The sequence below is a fragment of the Perissodus microlepis genome, chromosome 5 (assembly GCF_051167445.1).
Source record: "Perissodus microlepis isolate ML-2025 ecotype Zambia chromosome 5, ASM5116744v1, whole genome shotgun sequence".
Lineage (NCBI taxonomy): Eukaryota > Metazoa > Chordata > Actinopteri > Cichliformes > Cichlidae > Perissodus > Perissodus microlepis.
Window position 1 is genome coordinate 26461213 of NC_140465.1, and position 25345 is coordinate 26486557.

At 36.8% G+C, this 25345-nt stretch overlaps 1 protein-coding gene across 5 annotated transcripts in view; it reads right to left on the bottom strand.

Annotated features, from left to right (window-relative positions):
• Positions 1–23159, bottom strand: part of chd6 (chromodomain helicase DNA binding protein 6) — a 94215-nt gene extending 71056 nt beyond the window's left edge. For 3 of the 5 annotated variants that reach the window (XM_084929073.1, XM_084929072.1, XM_084929069.1), the window contains exons 1-2: positions 22001–22350; positions 2035–2084 (exon numbers count right to left, since the gene is read on the bottom strand). In XM_084929073.1, coding sequence (XP_084785199.1) covers positions 2035–2064 — 30 coding nt within the window. In that variant the 5' untranslated portion in view covers positions 2065–2084; positions 22001–22350. Of the gene's footprint in view, positions 1–2034; positions 2085–22000; positions 22351–22440; positions 22539–22826 lie in introns of those variants that run through there. The other 2 variants (XM_084929071.1, XM_084929070.1) reach the window with 2 other exon arrangements.
• Positions 23160–25345: the final 2186 nt, after the last annotated feature.

Sequence of the window (25345 nt, forward strand, 5' to 3'; positions counted from 1 at the left end):
AGAAATTGTATCTGAAATTGAGGGTTTTTTGTTATTTGTAAGACAGAAATGTTAGAACTGTGGACTTTTTTGTGTTTATGTATTAATGTATAGATATATTCACATATTCTAATTTGTGCAGTATTATATGAATAAACATTAATGAAAAAAAGTAAGGTTGTTTTTTTTGCTTGTTTTTTTAAGAGTCATTATCATAAAACTGCGTTACTTTCGCATCTAAGCCAGTAGTGACTCACCAGCCAGTGATAGAAGACTGCTGCTAGCCGAAGTTTACCATCAATAGCAAGCTTATTTTGGCAGTAGAAAACAAGAAACCCTGGTGCATTCAAAATGAGAGATTGTTTACATAGTCAAAAAAACAATGAAAAAAGTCACCTTGAAGTTTCAGTTTGTCATAAACTGCTTGAGGAATTTTCCTTACTTCACAAAAATGATTTTCAAAAAAATATTTGTATTTTTTTCCTCAGTAATCATTATGTTTATCGTTTTATATGCCTGTAAAAATAAACATTTTCAATTAAATGAATTTCTTGCAAAAAAGAGTCAAAACTTATATGGAAGAATCTCCATAGATGTCAGTGTCACCGAGTCTCTATGCATTACAGCCACACTGAACTTAGGGAAAGTCTCTTCATGCTCACACACTGCCACCCTCAGAGCTAGAAATTTGACAGTACAAGTGCAAAGTTTGTCAGGTCAGCTATATTTGTACAAATGTGCCCTTTGTTGAACAGAAAGTTCAATATATGAGACTTCAGAGGTTGCTCAGAGTTTTTACTCTCATCATTTTCCACCAGTTTTTACCTATTACCAACTTTACCTATTCCTTAAATTCATTACTGAGGAAGATAAAAGCAGCAAATAATGATCATAATGACTGAAGGATCACGTTCTGCTGTTATGACAGTGCTGGCACCCTGTTACTGCAGTATGGTAGCCTCATATGCCCAGCTGAGAGACTGCTGTGTCGCCTCTCACTAACAAAAACTCTGACTCATCATTCTGCTCAGCTTGACTCGTGAATATTACAAAGCGCAAGCCAACATCTAAAAGCACCAAAGTAATACTAAAATACAGGACATTTCTACAACCGCATGAACAAGAGGGTTTGACACAAAATGGCAAAACAAGTTTTTCAGATGACTTAATGTAGAAGATGGAGCACAGAGTACTGAAGAGTACAGATTCAACCTCAAAACCTGCGCTATCAGAGACTTTTTTATGGATACAATCAGTTTCACATTAAACAAACTCATCATATAACCTCATATTGCAAGTGACTCCAGAGTGAGCAATAACACAGTCATTGTGAATCAGATCTACTGACACATAATTTCCAGGACATTAAAGACAAGCTGTTGCAATGTAGGATTCTTTTCATTTTAACTGCTATATACACTGTACTTTTTGCCATGGTGTTAACCTTTAAGTGTAATCAAATAAAAAAAGTTGTCCAAAGGGTGAAGAGGAACAGTGACTAAGGTTGCCAAAGAAAAGTTCAAAACACAGCCCTCTGGCCATTGATCTTCCGATTTGAGGGCAATCCACTCTACCTGCTCAACCATAGCTAACAAAGGCTCTGGTAACTAATAATCTATCTATTGCAGAATTGTGACTCAGAAATGCACAAATTAACAGTTTTGTTTTCCTGCAGTGTAAAATTGTTGCTACACGTCAGTGAACTCTTTACACTGGAAATAATGATCTTGCTCACTACAATGATGAACTGTGGCAAGAGAGAAGTGTTGGGGTGAGTTCAGTACTTATATTGTTCAGAGACGACAGCATTTATCCTGTCAGCATTCTGTAAACCGGCAGCCTCCAACAATGCATGTCAACAGTAACAAACTTACCCTGGGAGATGTTAAGCGAGTTAAGTGAATAAATGTCAAAGATTTACATGATGAATCTACTCAAGAGTGTTTTCAAAATTACATTTATAATCATGTTTTATCCAGTATCAAAGCAGCTGTGTATAAAGGCTTTTATGAATGGCTTACTTTTCTTGTGTACATGCATGGTAATAACACAAACCTGCTGCTTGTCCTTCTTGAGTATTTTCATCTTCTATCCCTTCACAGCATCTGTTAACAGAAAAGATCATAAATAAAATTACTTCCAAAAAAGCACACATTAAAAAAAAGGAAATTTCTGATATCTGTAAGGAAAAAAAAAAAAAAAAAAGTAGAGCTACAATATAAAAAGAAAATAAAGATTTTTCAAATCAAAGAAAACAGTGCATATTGGATTTAATCTTACATAATTGTAATCAAAGTAGAAAGTACTCAAATCTCCCAAAGAACTACACATGTATGTGTATTTAACTCTTATACAACTGTATATAAAGGTACAGTAAGTAGTGAGCACACCTTTATAAGAAGAAAATCTGAGACAAATGTTTTCTTGCAGCATCCTTCTTCCAAGTTAATTACACTTGAGTCAGCCACTGAACTACTGCCTCACTAAAGGACACTTGCTTCAGTACAACAGTAAATAGAATAAGTTCTTTAACTGACTCTTCCCTTACAGTTTAAGTTGAAAGAAAAGAAAAAAAATGTTACACCTAAAAACTATATGGACTGTATGAATTTCATGTATCGACTGCTTCGGTATTGTTTGATAACTTTAAAGTGCAGTTTTATCTGAGACTAAGTCAATATTGTCTCAGTTTAAGCAGAAATTTTTACAGGTCACTAAAGAAGCTCCATAAACTTCATGTTATACTCCACCCACACTCTCACACACACACGCAGTAAGAGAAGCCCAAACAAGACAAAGGTTTGTTCTGTACATTAAAACAGTGTGCAAAGCAGGGGATGAAAATGTTTCACTGTACCTGTCTTGGTGATGACAAAACCTAATTATTTTACTAAAAGGTCAAGTAAGTTTGACAACATTTCTGTACCGTGTTGTACTTACAAGATGTTAAAGACAGAAGTGTTTAATAATTCAATAGATCACCCACAAAGTATAAAATCTTGATTATTTTCTCATGATTGTCTCGTGTATTTTTATTCTTTTAACATACATGGCATAGCACAGAGGCAAGTGTTTTAAATCTGCCTTATGTTCATTAATTGTATGGTACAATACAATATTATTATATTTAGCCAGAATAGAGTTTCGTTTGTGATTCACATTTGAAATGGCACATTTTGAATGACCTTTATTGACTGCACTCCCATAACCAGGAGTGTCAAGATAGCATATATGGCTATATGATGCATTATATGTCTGCTATAATATTATATGACTGTGAATCACATTTTCAACAACACAGGGAAAAAAAGATGATAGAAACGCTGCAGAACAGAAGTTGGAGAGTAACATTGTGTGCTCCCAGCTTTCACTGAGACTCAGAGCCTGCACTGACAAAGTGCAGAAATGATAGTATGAAGTCATTTCAGAATAACTTGAACAGATCATTTTCAGGCCACTGTGCACTACTTCTGTCTCCGTTTCTACAAACCTGTGCAGCAGCATTGCCACGGGGGTTTGTGTATAGCAAAGAAGTGGAGGTGGACAGGACCAAAGATAATACAACTTATTCAACTTCTTGCCTTTGAAAAAGCATCACTGCAACTCATTCAAAATCCCCACGAGTACACCTGCATATCTTTTGAGTAGTTTTATTTTGTTGAAAATCTGCAGTTTGTCCGTGTAGCATGTTAAACAGAAGCCTCTGTCCACTTCATTAAACACACTTGATTCTAAGGAAATACTGTGCTGGGACTGCAACATTTTATTAACAAATGGTTAACATGCTGACTGGTATCTTAATTATGAGGGCACCAAAATAATTAAAGTTCAAATAACATCATAGGCAGTAAAGGTTCGTAACCGGATACAGCTGAGATATTGACTTTGTTAAGTCACAACAAACACAAGGATATCCATGATCACCAGTCATGATGTGTGACACAGCAAACAGGCTACCTAAAAGCTTTAATATCCAGCTGTTCTAACATTACATGAATGGACAATGTCAACATTACCAGATCATTTTGGTATCCAATTCTCTATCTGGATGTTTCTATATCGTCATCCTTTCAACATCTATTTTCCTCATAAGTACAAGCTTGTTTGCGGCAAACCAATTCTGAGTGACTCACTCTTGAGTCTGCCTGAGCCAATGTGCTCTTTGCAATTGCAGGAACGTAAGACCCTTTTCATCATCAGAGAAAGCGTTAACTCATCAGTACGCACTGAAGATTGCTGCACTGCACTCAACATGTGACAAACTGAAACTTTAAAAACTGCACCTTTACCATATACCATACATATATATAGCAGATTATTACAGTTATCTGTAGTCCACTTTAAAGCTGTCCTCATTTTAAAAGGACAGATTACACATACATAATAATATATGTGTATCATGAGGCAGAATTTTAAATAATCCAAGTTTCAATTTTCTTTTTCATTGTTTTGATGTTTCATACCATCCATACCACTATTGCTTATGCTAGAACATCAAACCAACTGCAGCATCATAACCACCAATGTGGGGGGGGGGGGGGGGGGGGGGGGGGGGGGGGGGACTTGCTGCATGCAACAGATAGGAAGAATAACTACAATCAAGTTAACAGTAATGACAATTTAGATTTATTTAACATCTAAAGACACAAATGTCTGAACGAGCTGTACACCTTAAAGCCAACCAGGACACAGTGGCTTAAAATTTGTATTCTACGCAGAACCATTAGATGTCAAAAGCAAGAGGCAATAAAAGCAAGAGGCAATAAAAAAGGATCAACTAAACGCATACGTAAACTAAAAGAAGTTCAATTTTTTCCTTTTTAAATCCCTCAGGGTTCAGGAAATCAGACTGAACATCTACTGATTATATACCTCATTTTAACAGGTGCAAACTCTGCAAACAATTGCAAACAGTTGTGGGGCAACTATGAATCTGTCAGTCTTCCAATACAAATCCACAACTACATTATACAGCCCACAGTGAAATCACTAAATTATAATTAGTCAATTGGATGTCCCCGGTTGTATGACAAATTGGTCAGACAAGCTCTTACCTTACTACCTTAAAGCCAAAAATGTTAAGTTATTATAAAAATTAGTGAACAGAATTACCCAATAAACTAAAAGGTTTAGTGTTACGGTTATACTAGAGATTGAATATGACTTAAGGCTTCACCACTATGCTAATATAGCACAAAAAAATGAAATAAATATGAAAAAAAAAAAAATGAGCCAGCTGATTAGGCAGAATTGGACTCAAATTATTGTGGGATACATGTTTTGTTTTGGGTTTTTTTCACACTCTGTTGAGATTTACATTCTCCAAGTTACATGGATATTTTTCCAAGCACTCATAGACTAATACAACCTGGATGGTCTGCACCCTGCTGAAAGCCATAGTTTTAAATAGATAATTTTGGGACTCAAAAAAGTCACAAAAGGCTTCAACAGCACAAACTGTAAAGGGATCCAGTTTAATGATTCAAAGTAGTGAAATGAGGCCTAACAGACACAGGCCCCAGGTACCTGTGTCTGGACACCTATCAATCAAAGCAGTCATGCCCTGAAGAAGAAGTAGAAGTAGAAGAAGACGAAGAAGACGAAGAATTATTTTGACAGATGAAAATCCACATTTCATGTGGACAAATCTTAATTCTGTTTTGGTCAGCTGCTACAAAAGACATAGATCTGATGCTTTCAAATTAGGGAACAACAGAAATCTGCACTGGATCCCCAGTTCCTCGTTGTGAAAAAAAGTGAGGCATGGCCTTAATGTAACGTCATTTCATTTATAGATAACATCAGAATTCTCCTCAGTTCATTCACCTCTGAGCACAACAATGATAAATATAAACACACGTCAAAGGATTGCTCAGTGCATATTTATGAGTTTAAAACAGTGCAAAGCTATCCATGGCATTTTTTGCGATATGCAAGCACAGTAGTAAAACCTGGTTTAAATGGAAACTGCCAGTCCTCTACATCAACATAACCATAAAACTAAACAGGAGCACAGTACACTTGGGTGTCCAACTCAAAAAAGGTGTACACCGCACCAGTGCAATAGAAATAACTCAAAGAAAAGAAAAAGATTACCTTGTGCCTCATGTTACAGTATACAGTTCCTTCCATTCAAGTCTTTCAGTGGAAGAGAAGAGTATGCTGATTTCTCTACGATATCTCCCAAACACATTTTCTCCACATACCTGAATCAGTTTGTTTTGTTTTTTAAAGAAAAGAAAGAATGATGGCCAAGAAGGACAGAAAACAAATAACTGATGTAGTGATTTACAACAGCTGAGTCATGAGGAATATTGCTGATTTTAAATTAATAGCATTTTAATCCAGGTAAGATGTTTGTTCCTAGATTTCTTTTCTGGCGACGGACCAGATTAACAGGAGAAAAAAAAAAAAAAAAAAGGTCAGTTAAAGACTGAAGGTGCCAATAGATGTTTGGACTAACTTAAAAGATAATCAGTGCAGTAAATGCCTTTTTCCCCAGCTACTCAATTATGATTTCATTCTTTTAACATCCTATTGCCTTTTGCTGGAAAGAAAAAAGCAGATTTAGTACAGGTGATATCAATTGTCTGGAACCAGCTCCACTGTGCTTTTCAGAAAGAGCAGGTGCTCCTCATATTTTGAACACAGTGTACATGACATTCAGCAAAATTCACCTTTTGCTGCTTAACACTCTGATGATAAAATGGCATCTGTGGTGCACTACTCTGCAGCAGCAGAAACAGTCAGGTACTCCCACCACCTGCCTCACTGTACCATTAAGGATAACTGCAGTATCTGCAGAAGAAGTTCAGACTCCCCACTGTTTTAAAAGTGGGGAGTTTGAACTCCCCACTTTCATAATCCTTAAAACAACCCACCATATTTTCTGCTAATTAGATGGTTTAATTGCAAGTGAAGAAGACAGCCTGTGATTATTGAGGCACTTAATTTTTGCAGTGCACCTGTCATAAAGATCAGCACAGCATATAATGCAAAGTAAAAGAAATATTAGTTTTGGATGCCCCTTACAGATATGCTACATGTAGCTATTAATAAAGATATCTATGGTGTTTTAAAATGCCCATTGCACATTGAAAGACTGGACATCCAAGGATCCAAATATCTGGATATGTTTGACAAAGAGGCCTGAAACCTCAAGGTTTCTAATTTATTATAAGCATTTTTGCTTGAAAAATGACAACCAATTACTTTTTTGACAGCTGTACAGCTGTCACATTACCAACAATGCTGATGGACTGAAATACAGAAGAAACACATCAATAAATGTGACTCAAGCATCCCAATAATCCTTAGAGTGCCCCAAAGCACTTGCCTGAGACACTAACACTGGAGTAAGCAGACAGTGAAACCTGAAATGTAGGGCTTGTGTGATGCGTTATGTCTGTCACGTGGGAAGACGGGTCACAAGGGGGCATGGACTGAGTGAACACAGAGGGAAAGTGAAGCAGTATGAAAACAGGAAAATACAGCATACCTCATGACTTCCTCTCTCATTGCTATAAATGACAATATTTGCATATATAAGCAGTTTAGGTAAAATAATAAAAATATAAACTAGCACTCAAATTCATTGTATATTAGCAGTTAACTTAAAAGACCAATGTCAAGAGTTTAATTTTCCTCCACTTTAGCAGCTCGATGATCCAGGTGAGATTACATTATCTCCTGCACACAGTCCATAGTATAGATATGACTTAAGTGTGTCGACAGCACACGTCTCTGCCACATGGGACTCAGTTATTTTTGGTGCGAAAAATCCTTTCTGTAAATACAAGTACTGCATTATACTGATAAAACTGCAAGTGTGTTGGCCTAAATCTAGTTTAATCTTGACTTGATGCAAAGTCAGGGTTTTTCTTAAATTTAATACTCAAAAGCTGAAGCCACTCAGTGTGTAAGCTGTTGTGTTTTTTAGATTTATCAATGACTAGTTTTCTTTTTTCTTTCATTTTTTCCTCAAATTTACTGACATATTTAGGCTGACACATAATAACTGTGGATCCTGTTGAAACATTTCAAATTGTTCCCTAACAAATGTTGGAATTCCTGATAGATTTCAACGTGCTCCTTCTGTGCCCAGTGCTGTGTAACACTCCTAATTTTATAATTGCCTACACAGTCTCCACAACTCTTTAGGAAAAAAGAAACAAAAGGTTAAAAAGAAAAACAATTTAAAAGGCAATAAAGGCCATTGAAATACTGATTTACACAGGACTTATCCTGAGATCTGTTTTTTGTGGAGTGTGGTGGGTAATTTGCTGTAGAATTTTTATGCAGACTGCAGACATGGCAGAGTTGCAAAAGACAAATGACCACAAATGACCTCTGCAATTATTACAACTTACCAGAGGTCCCCAGGTCATCCTAGCTCCATGATATTAGTGCTAATGATTATGACTTAAAAAAGGGGGGGATGTAGAATGTATACCCATTTGTCTCACCAATGGACAAATACCTTCAACTATCACAATGGTAAATTAATATGCATCTAACACCTTTAAGTGCTGATATGAACCATGTGCAAATGTGTCTGCTGGGCATTGTAGTCCCCGATTTTATGAAGGGAAATTAGACTCTAGAAGGTTGCAGCATTGGGCCTGCTATAATCATATTTAAGTCAAATAGCATAAAGCAAACTATTTTTTTATTAACTAAAGTATTATTTTAAAAACCACATGTAGTTTAATGTCATTGCTTTTTCCAAAGCATTTGAAAATAAGGATTATGAACAAGTTAACCACTTGGAAATGAGACCTGTGAATCATATTTGATCTCAGAATTGTCAGTGTGCTTATATGTGGAGAAAATGCAAATACTGAATCATTGATGACGTTTCAACCATTTCAAGATAGCAAATCCTTTAGTGAGTTAAACAGCTCCAGTAACACTTCATTTGAATGAGAGTCAGTTTTATAACACTGTCACTCCATGGAGTAAAAATCACAACTTCAGTAAAAAGACAAAGATGATGTCATGATAGATGCACTGGCACGACATCCAATTTAACAAAAACGTTTTACCTTCTGACAGATTCAATACATTTAAAGTTAAGCTACACAGCCATTGTACATATCCAGATCTTAGTGCATGTGACAGAACAGAAACAACTTCCTCAACATTACAAATAACTAAGAAATTAATGTATGTGCACACTTAGATCATCATAGATGACAGAAAAGTGCATGAAAATGGGAAACAGCAATGTAAAGGAGGTGTAAATTTCTTGTTATAGTTGAAAGGCTGCCCAAAAAAGAAATAAAAATGAAACAAGTCTAAATGGAAGTCAAAAAGACATCCTGTGGAGGCTTTTCCTTTTTTAAGACTTCTGTGTTACATTCCTTTATCCCTGCACACCTGTCACCCATGAATATTGATGCAAGAGCATGCTGTTTCCAAATATCAAACAACCCTCTACTGCTCACTCATTTTGCAGCCTTATGTGACAGAACTCATATGCAAACACAAACAAGCGCACATGCGTGCACACACTCACAAGCACACCACAGGGTATGTGAACAACAAAGACTGCATTTGAAATGTAAAAAACACAGAAAACACTTGCATGCAAAATGTCTCGACCCAGACAAAGCTGTATTGTTACAATATCGTCATAATATGCCACTTACTACATAGGGTCTGCTGACTAAAAATATAACATCAGAACAAGTTGAAACACCCTAGGAATTTAATAGTCCAGGCTTGTGTATCAACAGTTTTTTCCTTTTTACAGCTGGCAGTAAAAACTTAGGAAGTATGTTATAGTTTGTGCATACTGGTAGGGCTTTGCTTTTAAACTTTCAAATGTTACGATCTGTATCAAGTGTGTATTATATAGAGACATAATTTATTTATACGTTAATTATCCACATAATAGACACAATGACATAATCGTTACAGCCTTCAAATGTGTCACACTGTATTTTTGATCAAAACATTGAAAGTCAAGTTGGAAGACCAGTAAGACAATAGACTCACATTTAGTAGAAGACATAAGGGTTGTGGGGATCACAGACACGTTCAATTAACGATTGTGCAGGAGCATTACTAAATAATGATGAATAGACACCAGAAACAAAACTGCCAACATTTTTTTCATGTTTATCTGAGTCATTCTGATTCAGATAAAGAAAGTAAAGGGTCACACACTGGACACTAAATCAAAGCATGTTTAAAAAGGTTTCAATGAAAATATTACCCAATGGCCTAGAAAAAAAGTTATAACATTGACCTGGCGTTTATTTTTATTCTTTATAATTTTTCTTTTTTATATATGTAAAATGGCTAAAGTCAACAGTAGGCTAATGAGATAAATTAGGTGACGCAACTTTTATATTACAAGAAATTTCTGTTCTTAGACCTACTGAGGGGTCAACTAAATAAAAGACAGGAGAAAGACCTGGTACGGACTTACTACAGCATTTTGCCTTAATATTACTTAGTATGATGTTGTTTTATGTCTATTTTCTCACAAGTCATTTTGATTTCCTTTGAGTTTGATGCAGCGCAGACTAAGAACATCTGTGAACCGATTCCATGGTCTTTAGCATAAGACAGCATGCAACAACTCAACAACAAGCAAGTTTTATTTTGGCCTGTCATGAAGTTACACCAAGTTAACCAAAGCCATAATGTTATCAGTCAACAGATGCAGAGGATATCCAATATCTGACAATATGAATTAGTGGGTATTAGGGCAGACTTATTCTGAAGCAACAGACAGAAATCCTACCAGGCCCTCTCAGTGGAGAGACCCGTTCTTTCTTCAGTGACCTTATTCCCGTCACTCAGTCACTTGCCCTTGCACAAAAGAGCAGAAGAGCCATACTGTTGCTGAGTCTGAGAATCATCAGGAGACAACTCGCTAGAGGGATGAAGAGGAGCAGCCGGCTGTGCTAAATCAGAACCAAATTTCAGCCCCGTTTTCCCAAACGTGTGTGTGTGTGTGTGTGTGTGTGTGTGTGTGCTAGCTTGCACAAAGAGCGGAGCGCGCCTTAAAAATGGAACACAGCTCCTCCTCACTCCATCCCTGCTTCAGCTGTTCGACGCTTCCACGAGGGAACAAACAAAGCAGCGGACAATGGTGTCAGAGGGAGCCCTGTTTAGATTCATCTTTCTCGGTTAATTACTTATCACCTCTAAATCTCAAACCCTGCTGCTGATGACACAGTTTTCATCTTTCCTTGTGCCAAATATCCAGCCTACCTAATCTGCTATAGTGTTGTGGCATTGACATGAGCCACACATCAGAGCGCACCATTGTGTGCTATATTTAAGGTCACAAGTGAATCCCGCCTACCTTCTCCACCCAGTGAACGACATGACCATACAACCGCTCACTAACTTACAGCATTTTACACTGAAGACCTGAGTATTGTATTACAGGCATATAATCAATGTCTATTCCTCTATTTTTATTGGTATTATTTACCCTGTGATGTGTACTCTGAAATTCCTCAATCATCTTTTTCTACATTGTCTTTTAATAAAAGTTTTCATATCAGCTCACATATGTCGACATAAAAACTGCTAACTGATGCTAGTTTAACAAACATTTTTTTAAAAATCGTTAGGAGAAAAATCATAATATACTTGACAATTTAAATATATGCTCTTGTTAATTCAGTTATGATGAGACATAATGACCTAAATAAATCAAAATCCAACTTCCACTACCAATACATTGGAATTTCTCATATGGACGCTTTAACAGCTGAACAGATTTCACAATGATTACCATCACCATAATTTTAATGCTACACCAAACTCTCATGTGAATGCATAGCTGCCTTCTCACCCAAATGCAAAATGCAAAGTGGGATAATCGAGAGAAGACAGTGTTGCATTTCCTCTGAGGTGCTGACTCACACTAACTGAGATGCATATCGTACAATCAGTTGATCAGTTTAAATCTAATTTCTTCTGTCTCCATCCACAGGAGTGATAAACTGAAACACTAGCAGATAAACTGCCCCTTAAACAACAATAAATAAGCACACCAGGAGAAAGCTGAACATAATGAAGAAATCTAACTTATCCTGTCATTTCTTCATAACTATAATAACATAATATTTATAATCACAAGCTTTAAAACTCTTTAATAAGAGTTTAATAAGGAACATGTTATGACTAAAGCAGTGACTACAAACTGTGGACAGCTGATCAATTTTATGGTTGGTTTAATTTAAATGGTTCAACTGAGTGATTGATGGTTTACTAAACCATCAATACAGGTTTACTGTAAACATCTCAGAGTGCAACAAAGATATCTGACGGCACCATATGCCTCAATGGTGTGGAACACTTCTTTAAGGAGATTAGATACAACACACAGAACCATGTAATGTGTATTACAATCGAAAGGTTTTAAATTACTTGACATCCTTGCATTTTTCCTTTTAGGTGCCAACATAGTACATGCAAATGATCAACCAAAGGTTCTTCTGAAAAGCTGATTTCCTCCAAAGATTAAGAGTCATTTTTTTCACTGATGCTTTCCTCTCTTACTAAATTCCATGGTAGACCTTGCACCCGAAATTCATATTACACACTAACATTTTTCATGTGGAAAAGTTACAAATAAACACAAAATAATAACACACTAAAAGCCTTTTTGCATGGATTACTGGTATACGATTCCACCATAACAACAATGTGCAAAATGCAGAATGCAGCAAAACCATTGGGCAAAACAGTGGATCACAGATAACGCAGTCTGTAGAGTAACATGGACATAGGACTGCCAGCAGGATAAAAAGAGTTTCAAATGTCACAATAAAAGTTTCCAATGCCTTTGTTCCAGCACAACTGGATTACTTTCATGTGATCATCTTCAGCAAAAGAAGTAAAAAATGTTGCAAGTTGCTTGAAATTCAGCTGCACATTGTGAACTGTAGAAAAATAATGAAAACTATCTGTGGCAGCCACGATGTTCCTGTCAAGAAAGAGGTCAGTGTATGTTTTGTTTTTTTGTTTGTTTGTTTGTTTTTTAAGTTTAATGACAAATGTGTTCATGACAATATCGCAAAAAGATTATTTTTTCAGATTAGTCAACATTAAAGTTATTTAAAGTTATTTTTAAGTATAGAGAATTGACAATGAATCTCCTAAACAGAGCTTGTACATTAAAATACTCAATGTTGGTTACATTTTTGTTAAACCAGCATTTAAAAGTATATGTTTATTAAACAAGATCATTTATAGTAAGAGAGATTGTAGGTTTCACATGAATCATTGTATAAGGTTTACATATCTGGACATTAAGGTGACCTTCCAAATTTTCTTTCTATGAACTACAATTTCAGTTGTAAGGAAGAAGTTGTTTGTTACACTTGATGTTTAAGTACAAAAGTAATTACATTATATGTATATTTTAAAGCAAAAACAGTAGAAAGATGGACTTTGTTACTTTGACGCCACCCATTTTGACTAAAGAAAACAATGAGCAATGAACATTTTTACCATGTTCATGTCAGCAGTTTATAAAACTAGATGTGAGAAGACGGCGGCGCTTCCGATGTCAAACCACTTGTCAATCACAAGTTTTTAGCCAATGAACATACCCCCAGATAATCCTCCTTTCTGAAACACAGATTTATAATACTGACTTTTTAAAATTCAACAGGACCCAAAGTGAGTGACTGAGACCATGAACTTGCTCACAGTGTTCAGGACAGAAAGCCAATTTCCAATAGACCTCTATCAATGTTTCATCACAAGCTTCTAAATCGTTATGTGGAGAAACTTGATGAGGGAGGGACGAAGATGTTAACTTATACCCCCCGACTGAGTTTACTAATGTTGTGGAATAGGGCTGTTCGATATAACGATATATATCGGATGACGATATAAAAACATCTATCGTTTCATTTTACGCTATCATTTGTTTCGTGGTGTCGCAAAATAAACTGTTCATGGCAATATTTTTTCATCGTTTTGATGGTCACTGTAGTGGCTATATTAATTTCTTAAAGTTCTCTCTTTCTCTTATATTTTATATAACCACACTACGGACGGACAAGCGCCTGTTTTTATGCGTTGTCGTTAGCAACAACGACGGTAAAACCATCACGTGTCCGCTTGTTTATTTTCCACATAAACCTTTCACAATAAAGCTCAAGATCCTGTTGAGACTTTTCAAAATAAACTGAATCACGTGAAAGAGTATGCAGAGTATTTACGGATGAGAAGCAAAAAAGAGCCGTCAGGTGCTAAAAAATAAACCTTAGACTCAAACGTTAGAACAGGCTTTTCCCCGCAGCACACCGTGTAATAAACACTCACAAAGAAAACGGCGGCTGTTACAACTTAGGTCTAAAAATGTATCGTTTCATGCATCTGTTAAAACACTCGACTCCAGGTACACGACGCCAAGCTGGAAACGCTTCACGCAAGTCGAGCTGCCCGAGATTCACAGAATTTACAGAAAATGTTAAAATTTTGTGATTTATATCATTATCGGGACGATAGAATTCTTATATCGGGATATGAGATTTTGGTCATATCGCACAGCCCTATTGTGGAATGTAATCCTGGCATTATTCCTGACTTCACACCACAAGATTTATATGATTATGTTATCAACAATAACACACATTACATTGGACGAGATATGAAGGCCTACAAAAGTTTGAATGCTTATCAGTATTTTGTGGCAAGATGGGTAACAAACCCAAGTCACTGGACTTTGCCTGGAACTGTAATCACTGGATCAAGTGGGCCACAGTCACTGCTCAGGTATTTTCCTGATATTTATTACATTTTGATGTTGACACACTGACATGTTGGTAAATGGTTGAGGATATCCGTTATTTCATCACTAAGCGCTGCTGTAAGCTCCAGTTCGCTGCTATTGATTGATTTTTCTGTTACAGAAATTTTTTTTTTGAAGTAGATCTAAAGTGGGGAGACTCGAACTTAGCAAATAAACTCTTGTGATGTGAGAATGTAATCAAACTGTTGACCAGAGGGAAAGTAGTTTAAAAGTTTTAGGACCCTAGTTTCTAATGTTAGCTGGCGTGACGTTAGCTTGTAACGTTATGTCCCTACTGCAACACGCCTGAATAAAATTAGTAGGTCATAAGTAGAACTCTATAGAACTTGACTGCATGCTGAGGTGGCAACCCCTTACCCTACCTACTCAAGTAAATTTAAATAAATGTAAGTAAATGTGTTGGGAAAAATATACTTCTAAAAGTACTTGTATTGCACCAATGGTCATTCACTTATGAGCTGCTTTAACATGAATCAAACGGCTGAATTTTATTCAGATGTGTTGCAGTAGGGAAACATGTAAAAGTTTCAGGACACTGGCCCTCGAGGAATGGAGTTTTAGACACGCGTCTTTGCTTCTGGGTTTAAAAAGCAATTTCCATCTTTTAGACCATCTATGGTTTAACAGCACACAGGATGAATACCCAAGGCCAGGGTTGGCGTTAACGTAACTCTTCATACAAAGAAAGGGAAGAAAGTTGCTTTCTACAGCTGGAGTTTGACTAACATTGACAGACATCTATACAGTATGACGGAAGGGCATTTGAAATTGTATGGTTTTTTTCCTTTATAAGTCAAACCACCTTTAAAAATATTATAATTAGTTGTTTACTGTTCAGGCTGAGCTTGAACACAAAACCTCCTACCAAAATATAATTATTAAGAAACTGCATAAATTGTATTAAATTATATGTTAGACAGAGAGTTGTGTTGGTGAGATCAATATTAATTCCAAGGTGGAGTTTGTGCCTAATGAAGTAACCAATGACTGTATCTGCACCAACTCTAAGTTTATTCCAGTACCAAAGCTCTTATAATAACCTTTTCACAGAACTTGATACTGTGTAAACAAAAGTTAAACAGGTTAAACAGTACTGTTTAAATAAATAAATGTGTACTTTTAAAATAAATAAATTTAAAGTTTAAATAAGTTTAAATAAATATAAATAAAAATATAATACAATGATTTATAAATTACTTAAACACGATATTTAATAGATAACAGCTCAAAGACATCATATCAAATGTTCTAACTGAGAAACATTTTTGAAAATGCATCCTAATTTGAGGTCAGCAACACTTCAGAAAAGTTAGAAGAAGCGAATGTTTTTTGCTACTGTGTTACATCACCTCTGTTAACCATATTCCCTTTGGAAAATGATATAGTTTTAAAAGTGAGTATTTCATTCTTGATTGATACAGGATTTCAGCAGATAAACAGTTTGTGCCATCATTTTCATATTTTTCATTTCATAAAAATCTGTTTTTATTGTGAGCCAGATCTGAGGAGCATACTATGAAGCAAGATTAATGGATAGCAATGACAAACTTAAAGTCTGAGTTTTGTGTGTCACAAAGGAGACTCTCGTTTAACTTTGCTATATCACCATGGTAAATTATGCTGAACAAATAACCGGCGCAGGTTATATCCAGAGTTTCGGTTTAATAATTGACTAGATGCACCACATTTTTACTGATTCTTTTATGTATAGCATGTTTTAAGTGCAATTCAGCTTGTTTGCAGGGCAAATACATTTTATATGTGGAAGTTCTTAAGCTGCATGTCTGTGAAGATTCTCAGTCATCATAGTCTACATAGTCTAGAGAAGTCCAGATGCTTTTCTTTCCAAGCTTTTTAAGCTGTAACTTACTAAAATCACAAAAAAAGCCAAGCTGTAAAGTTAGAGCAGCTCAAACGGTTTATCATATTGTCATTTGGAATGTGCATGTATTTGGTGATATGGAAAATGTATACATATTTTTATATTTGATTCTAACCTGCTGCCAAGCCACTTTTATATTGCTAGAATTGGAGCTACAAAACAAAGAACACACGGTAAGAATGCATATTGTATCAATAAAATTAATTTTACTTTAATCAGCTAATAGTCAGCATATTAATAATAATAATTATTGAATCCAGTTTACAGTTTCAGATATCTAAAGTACAGCTTTTATGTTATAAATAAACAAAGAGCGTACTGAATGTTATATTCCAAGGTTAATGATTTTCAGCAGCCTTAATGTAATTGTACTGTTAACTGTAACAGTTTTGCATTCTATTGTTATGTTCACTGTGTTCTTTATCATTTACAGATTTAGACTTTTTAGATCAACTGATCACATCTGATTGGAGTAGGCGACAATCATAGGGATCATTTGTGTGCGGAAGAGCGTGAAATGCCCCTTTTTAATGTGAACGTGCCGAGATCCTGAAGCAGAAAGCCTGGCTTAACAGAAAAGAGTGATAGTTTTTGTCAAGCCAGTTAATGCAAAAATGAAAAAAAAAAAAAAAACAAACATACACCTCTGGGCTGCTGACGGTCTGCTGTGGCACGCCTGTTTTTTGTTTGTTTTTTTCTTCCCTTTAACTACAGGTCCAGGCTAATGAAGGATTCCCTTTCCATGATTTCCAAAAAGGGATTAGCAATTTTAACTGGTTAGAGAGCAGGCCAGTTTCCACTTTACTTAAGTCCATCCCAACTGAGCCCAAAGATGGCGACAGGGGTCCTGGATCTTGTTTATGTATACGTTTTCCTGCATGTTACAGTTGAAACTTGCATTTGTACGTTGAGCAAAAATCCTGTGGTTCTCGGAGATGTTCCTGAGCACATGCACTAGTTTCCGTTTTTAATGCTGCGCTGCCCAAGGGCCAGTAGATCACAAGCATTCAATATTGGTTTTCCGTATTAGACCCTGTGTACAGAAATTTCTCAGAATTTTCTGATAATATGTAAAATAGGTTTGTTTTTTTTGTTTTTTTAAATGCCCCCCCTCCAATCTATAGTTTTCCCTGTTCCAACATTTTATTAAATGTCTTATTTGCATCAAATTTATTACAAATAAGAATTTACAGTTTCAGTATTTGATCATCTGCCTTTGGTTTATTTTCACACAAACACATTAAATAATTTACAAATCATTGCAATCTCTCTTTTATTTACATGTTATAAAGACAAAAGTTTTAACTGATACTGTCACAGAGATATTATTTCAAGAAAATGTCAATTTCTGGAGCTTTATTTGGCAGGAAACTGAGACCTCTTAGTCTTGTTACCAGAGGCGGAGCCAGACATTTGAAACACCCGGGGCTTAGCCCTAAAGGGTAGTATGCATGTGGGATTTTTTTTTTTTTTTGGGGGGGGGTTTAGAAATGACTGAAAGATTAATAGGCTCTGTTTTGAGTTTTGTTCAAAAAAGAATGACTTCATATAGGGAAAAATATATATCACATATGCAGGACACCTTAAACTAGTTTTTTAATTAAGCAGCAAGGCAGAACAAAGCTGGGGCTGTATCAAGACACAGGGACTAAACCCCAATTCAACCAGACCCAGAACTGATCCGGAATTAAAACAGGACTACAACAGTTCAAAATCAGGACTACTTAGGATTTAACCAAGACAGAACCAGAATCAGAACTAGATGATAGTAGCACTAAAAATCATCATAGACCTGCACTACACTTATTTTTTAATTCTACCGAAGTACACTATTTAGATTGAGAAAAGTTTATATAATTATTTAGCCTTGTTGTGCAAACAAGCCTGCATAACTTAATAAATGTAGAATTTGAAAAATAGCAAACCTAAAAAGAAACACCAGGTACGAGATACATGAGTACCTATGATACGCTGATACTTTTGGTAAACAACCATTTGACTAACATGTGTGTCTCACCTGCTCTTGTTCCATCTCTGTTCTGTCCTCATTCTCCATCTCCCTCTCTGTTCCTCTCTCTCCCTCTTTGTGCTGACAATCATCAAATATACAGTTGAAACCAGATATTTACATACTCTTCAGATCAAAACACAAACACTTTTTTAATTGTAACATCAAATCAGACTAAATGTTTATTTTTTTAGATTGATAAATATAAAAACATATTTGTTAACTTTAAGAGTAAAGAGAGAAACTATCTGTATTTCTTAATTGTAAATGGCACCAAATTGTATTCAAAATTGAGCCACAGTTCTTTTCCTGGTGTTTTGGTTGACATCTCTTGATGTTCCCATGTCACAGAAACAGGCTCTGTGTTTTGCCTTATATATGCATCACAGCTGTGCCACCAATTTACTCACATGGACTCTACTAACCTACCAGAAGCTTCTTCAGCTCAGAATGGAATCGTCTGGAGTTTTCTTATTAATTAACAATAAACTTAGTGTATATGTACTCCTAAATTTGATGAAAGTGATAAAAAATAGACAGCTCTGTCTCTCTTTATTCTGACATTTAACTAATTCAAAAGATATTTCAATATTTATTTATCCAAAACAAAACAAGTTTACTCTAAATTGATGTTGTACAGTAAAAAAATGTTCTTGTGTTTTCCATAAAGTGTATGTAAAGTTTTTTCTTTGAAAGAAGCCCCTTATGTCCATTCTTGTATATCAGTGCATTACTGAAACCGATTTATTTAGCTGTGGAGGGTAACAACTGAAAATATGAAATAAACACACATGTAAGCTAAGACTCTCTAAAGAAACAGCATTGTTGTTGTTCGGCTTTTCATTTCGCCATTTGTTGATTCACTTGAAGAGCAAGTAACGTAATATGGGTCAAGTGATCAGTTTGATATCAATCTTTCGTGATACACCGTCATATTTACATTATTTGTACAGTACGAATGATTTGCTTTGGTACCTGGTCAAACTTAAGCTCTCCTCTGTCTGCCTGGCTCCGTTTCTCCAACAGCGCACTCGTAGGCAGCAGCTGCCCCGCCCCGCTTAGTGCCTGAGCTCGGATCATACCAATATTAGGGGGGATTTACGCACAGTCGTAAATTCCCACAGTGTGCACTATGTGCTTCGAATTTTGCTTTATACAGTTGTCAGCCAGGCATCTAACTATGAAAAAATTACACTCCAAAAGACCCCGGGCTTCTGAAAAAACAACCCGGGCTTAAGCCCAGTAAGCCACCCCCCCGCTCCGCCACTGCTTGTTACACTGAGCTGTGTTTGTGTCATTTGTCAAACAGATTAAAAACAATATGTTGGAACGCAATCCAATGTAAAATCACTACTAAACAGTTGATTTATAGTTGAACTGACACCACTCTGAATGTGAACAAAAAAAATGAACATTAAAATCTTCAGAATACAGAATGTGTGGCACAGTATTACATTAAACTGTGTAGGTGTGCCTAATAAAGTGGAGAGGGAATGGAAAGGTCACAGATTATCAGTACGTATCTGGATTTATTATTAAATAATACAATGGTTCAGGTTTTTCTGATCACTGATGTACATGAACGCACTTTTATTTGGTTTAGATGGAGAAAAAGCTCTTGCAGAATATGTTCAAACACTGAGCATGCAGTTCTCTACAACAGGTGGCTCTTTTAGAGCTTTCCTTGTGAGAACTGTCTGCCTGTTGCCTCAACTAACATTTTTTTAAGTAAATTTTTTTTTCTATGACAAAGCAATATCTGTTTAAAGACTGTCAATTTTTGGTCACAAATAAATAAATCTAAAAATAACCATAAGCAAGGTAATGGTGTGATCTAACAGGAAGGAAAGATGTTCAATACTACTATTCAACTTTCAGTTATTCTGACCTCGGTGCCAACTGATGTCAGCAGCTGTAAAAATTCCCATGGAGTCAACATCCGGCATCGGTATGAGAATAATAGCACAGAAGATTCTTAACTATTTATATAAATTTATGTAATTAAGTTGAGCTTCGTGTACTACAGTGTACACAAATGTACACTGCTTGAACTGTCAGCTGTCTCAACAACTGAGAAAAGGGGAAAAGAGAAAAGAAAAGATTTTTTTATTCCCTCTGCTTTCTCAATGATGGAGTTAAAGAAACGCGGCAGTTCTGCAAGTCAAAATTAAAAAGCCTGTCTACTTGTCCACGATAGGTGTACAAGTAGGCAGACAGGCGCATTCAGGCCAGAGTTTTCAAATAGCCTACATGTCTTTTTCCTCCCACAGTCAAAAGACATGCATCCTTTATCTTTTGGCTGTAGCACACCAAAACAAGGCCAACATGCAAATACTGGGTCACCATGCCTCCTGGTGACCAAAGTGAGTCATACTGCAAACCACCAAAGAAAATCCTGAGAATTGAAAAAGCAACTTTTCAGCTCTCACAAACTGACTGAATTAAACTAAATGCATTCCTAGCAACAGATAGGAGCAGTTATTTATGTCAAATACAAAGGACTACTTTCAGCCTTACACCATACTAACTGGTAAGGGGAAACATCCTGTACATATGCTGGACTTGCATTTATAGAAGTCTTTTCAAGTCTTACTGACCACTCAAAGCACTCTACACCACAAGCCACATTCACAACCTTAGTCTTCCAGACTGGACAGTAGAGTCAGAACACATTGGGTAAAAACAATTTAAGAGTTTCCACTTATCCTACACATAAACATTCTTTGTAACACTATTAATCTCCAAGTCACTGTAATAGGGATTATCTTTTAGTACCCTTTGTCTGTGCACCTGGCCAGGTGAAAATGTAGGGATTTAGGGACAACACTTTCACTTAATGACTCAGTGTGCTTGCATGACTCATTATGTCCCCGAATACACACCTGGCTGTTATAGCTACAAATGTTTCATAAGGGGCTATGAGGCTAACAAACTAGCTTTTATCAAAGCTCTTTGAGGTTTTGGCTATAATGAATGCTAGCAGACGCATAGGCTAGCGCACAGCTAGCATGAATGTTGCAAGGCACTGGATTGCCACAAGTTGGGAGGGCTAGCTAGGAGGAAAAAAAATAAGTTCCAGGCGAGTAAAAAGCCGACTTGGGGCGAAAAGCACAAAACACACACCGGACACACCGACAGAGAAAAGGATACACTGTGTCCCATTTCATGTTAGCCCCCGTAGCTACCGCGCTAGCTTTCTCCGCTAGCTCTGTAATGTCACTGCATCGCTGTTGTAAATACATTATAACAGCCCTCTCCTTACACGTGTGGAGAGCCTCTAAAACTCCTTCTCGGGGACATCTCTCCACCGAAAAAACCTCCCCAGCGGGCTGCTCACCTGCTCCGGACACCGGACACACGCTCTCACCGGCGAGACATCCCCCCGGTTAGCCCGAAAAACACTGGCGCTTTTTATTTCCAAGGACACAAAATCGCCATGACAGTTTAGAAAAATGCATAAAAAATTAGCAGGCAGAGGAGGGAGGGGAGAGAGAGAGAGGGAGAGAGAGATGAGGAGGGGAGGGGAGAGGAGAGGAGGGGAGGGTAAGGGAAGAGAGGAGGAGAGGAGGGAGGAGAGAAGGGAAGAGGGAGGAGGAGGGAGGGAGAATAGAGGAACTCCACGCAATATCTATTTAATCCACATAAAGCTACCAGCTCCGCGGAGTTCATTCAGTCTGGATGCTGGAGTTCTGCACTGCCAGTCTAGACACAGCCACGCGCACGCGCACGCACGTTCACAAAGACAAGCCGCATCCTAAGTCAAAGGGCGCTTCTTACCTAAAATGGCCACTGCAGCAGCCAAAACACAAACAGCATTTTATTTGGTGGAAGTTTAGCAGCAGCGGCGGCGGTGTGGCTGCTGCAGCCAGCCTAACCTTACCACTTTGATCCAGTAGCAGCTCAGCATTTCACATTTTTCCATTGGCTGCAGCCTAGCGCAGCTGGCTCCATGCATATTTCCATTGGCCCCGCAGCTGTCAAGCAAGCAAAAACGAGCCACTCTCTCCCGGGTTTGTCTGAGAGCTATCGCGGCAGCCCCAGGCAACACCATTGTGTATTGTGTGTATTTTCCACCCTTCCTGCTGATTCGCATAGATGTGAGCCTCATGCCCACTGCCTCTTGCTTTTTTTAGGTGGTGGTGGTGTTGTGTTGTTGTCCTTACCGCAGATTTGCCGGGAAATCCTTCTCGTACCGGGAGAAGCTTCCCACCGCACCGACCGGCTGCCTCCTGCTGCTGTCATTGAAGGAATGAAAAAAACAAGAGGGGAGCGTTCAGTTTTCAACCCCCCCGATGCAACAAAACGAAGGGGTTTACATTTCTCCTCTGCTGGCTGCATCCACCAATCATGTCGCTTTTTACTCCTCCATCATTACCGGGTTTGAAGGGCGGAAGAAAAGAAATAAGACATTCCACGTCTTTTGCAGATCGGGTTGCGTTTCCCGGATGTTGAGCTTCGTTGCTGGACTTAAATTGCTGTTTGTGAGATGCAGGATGTATCAGATGTTAACTTTTGCCTTTTTAGGGATCTGTTTCGCTAGAAGGCTGATCCGAGTGTGTCTTTTGAGAAGACTTGGAACCTCTCTTTGTTTCCAGCTTCACCTGGAGTGCGCTGACTTTTAGCATCACCAGCCCGTTACCTTCTTCTATTGTTCTCCAGCTAAACACGCTTTTTATGATACACAATAAACTTTTATTCAGAGCCTATTCATTCCCTTGTAGCTGTGTGTGTCAGGAACTTCTGACTTCAAAGAGACACATCACAAATTTATAGTCACATGTTGACATTTGGGACTTAAAGTTTGACTTTGTTCAAAATACTATGACCCCATCTTAAACTCTTTTTTTCTTTAACTTTCAACCATACTACGCAATCTTCATAATTGATTATCACTGACCCTTTACTTACTCATCCTAGGTGGCTTAAAAGCTAAAAAAAAAAAAAAAAGAAAGAAAGAAAGAAAGAAAGATTCCCTGTGCTGATTCTGTTATAGTTACTGTGTGTAAGTATGTTTGAGTCCATTATTGTTACAGGTGCACTATAGCATCTACATTTTCATTAGTATTTCAAGCAGAGGTGTTGGGGAATAAACTATTTGTACGTTTTAACAGTTTACCTCAAACACATTTTAAACTTACTTTTAAACAAACAATAAAACAATTATCTAGACAAATGTGTTTATGTTTTTTCCTTCCTTTTAATAATGAAACCGTATGTATCAAACCTAATTTTGAACATTTAAAATCACATATGGTATCAAAGTTACATTTACAAATATCAACATATTTCTTGTCAAATTACTGCCATCTATAGTTGTGCTATAATCCTGAATTTTCCTCTGAACTCTGTTCTTCAAACTTGACTTATTAAAATTAATTAAAAAATAAATTGCTTTACCATTAATTTTTAGGTGCGCACGTAATTGATTAATAGTTTATATTCAAGAGCGCCTGTTATTTTATCTTTTCTTTTTATCTTTTTTTGATGAAATGGAGCTGGAGATGGGTGGGGTGGATGGTGGGTGTATAAAGTACACACATTCACAGTTGGGCAATAGAAGATTTGAGTATTGGTTAAATGTAAGTGCATAAATTCTGCGTTGAAACACTGGATTTTTCCTTCATTATACCACACCACTGTGTCTCCATGTCTATATATGACAAAACAATGGTTCAGTAATGCTGTAATCATACACTGAATACTTCGCAGTGCAGTCAGACATTCTGTAAGACATTCCTTTGAATTATAATTTATATAAATGTGCTTTTTAAAACTTCACACTTAATGTTAGTCCGGGTTGCTATGAATGAACATGCAGATGTATTGAGTTCAAAACCTTTAACTTCACTGACAAGATCTTAACATTGCGTGTGAGGAGACAAGTCTAAAAACTTGAATTTGAAGATGAGGACATGGGTGAAAGCTTCTGAAATACCCTGAGCTGGACCCTACTTTGCGAAAAGTTAAATATAGTTTGGTTAAAAAGTCTAATATTCTTACTTTTATTAACAAACACTAATTCACCATTGTTCTCGATGATATTTTCAGTGAGAAACCAGACTTGTGTTATTCTGCCTTTGCAAGACAAATCTGCTTGAGTTGAAATTACAAGTTCTTGAATGCAATTAATGTTTTGCATTCAAGACAGCCTATAATGATAATGATAGTGCTTCATGAGCATCACAGAATTTCTGAGTGCTGAGATTTAAAATTTTCAAACGCTTTTTTCTTCTTTAAATGTGAAGGTGCTGAGATGCAAAATCATCTTGTCTGCAGCACCTTTGACATGCCAAAAACAAAGTGCTGTTTTGTCTGAGTTAAATGCCTGATGTTACTGAGATAACAGCTTAAAGTATTTTCTCTGTTACATACTTTACAACCTCTGTACAGTAAGTGAGGTTAACACTGTTGCAGGTACACTCCTTGGAGACCCTCCTGGAAGAAAAATCTCACAGTGGTGAGCAGTGTTTACATCATTAACATGAATGGAGACGTTTTTCTGCATCACTGGTATCTGCTACTAAATTAGACATCATCACATCATCATCAGCTTTTAATATAATTTCGCCTCATAAAATGAATTGTTTGCTACAGCCAAGCAAGCTCACATGTACTGTCTGTTGCATTGGAAGAACAGAGATAAATAGAGGAAACAGTTGAAATGTTATTGAAATACACCCCT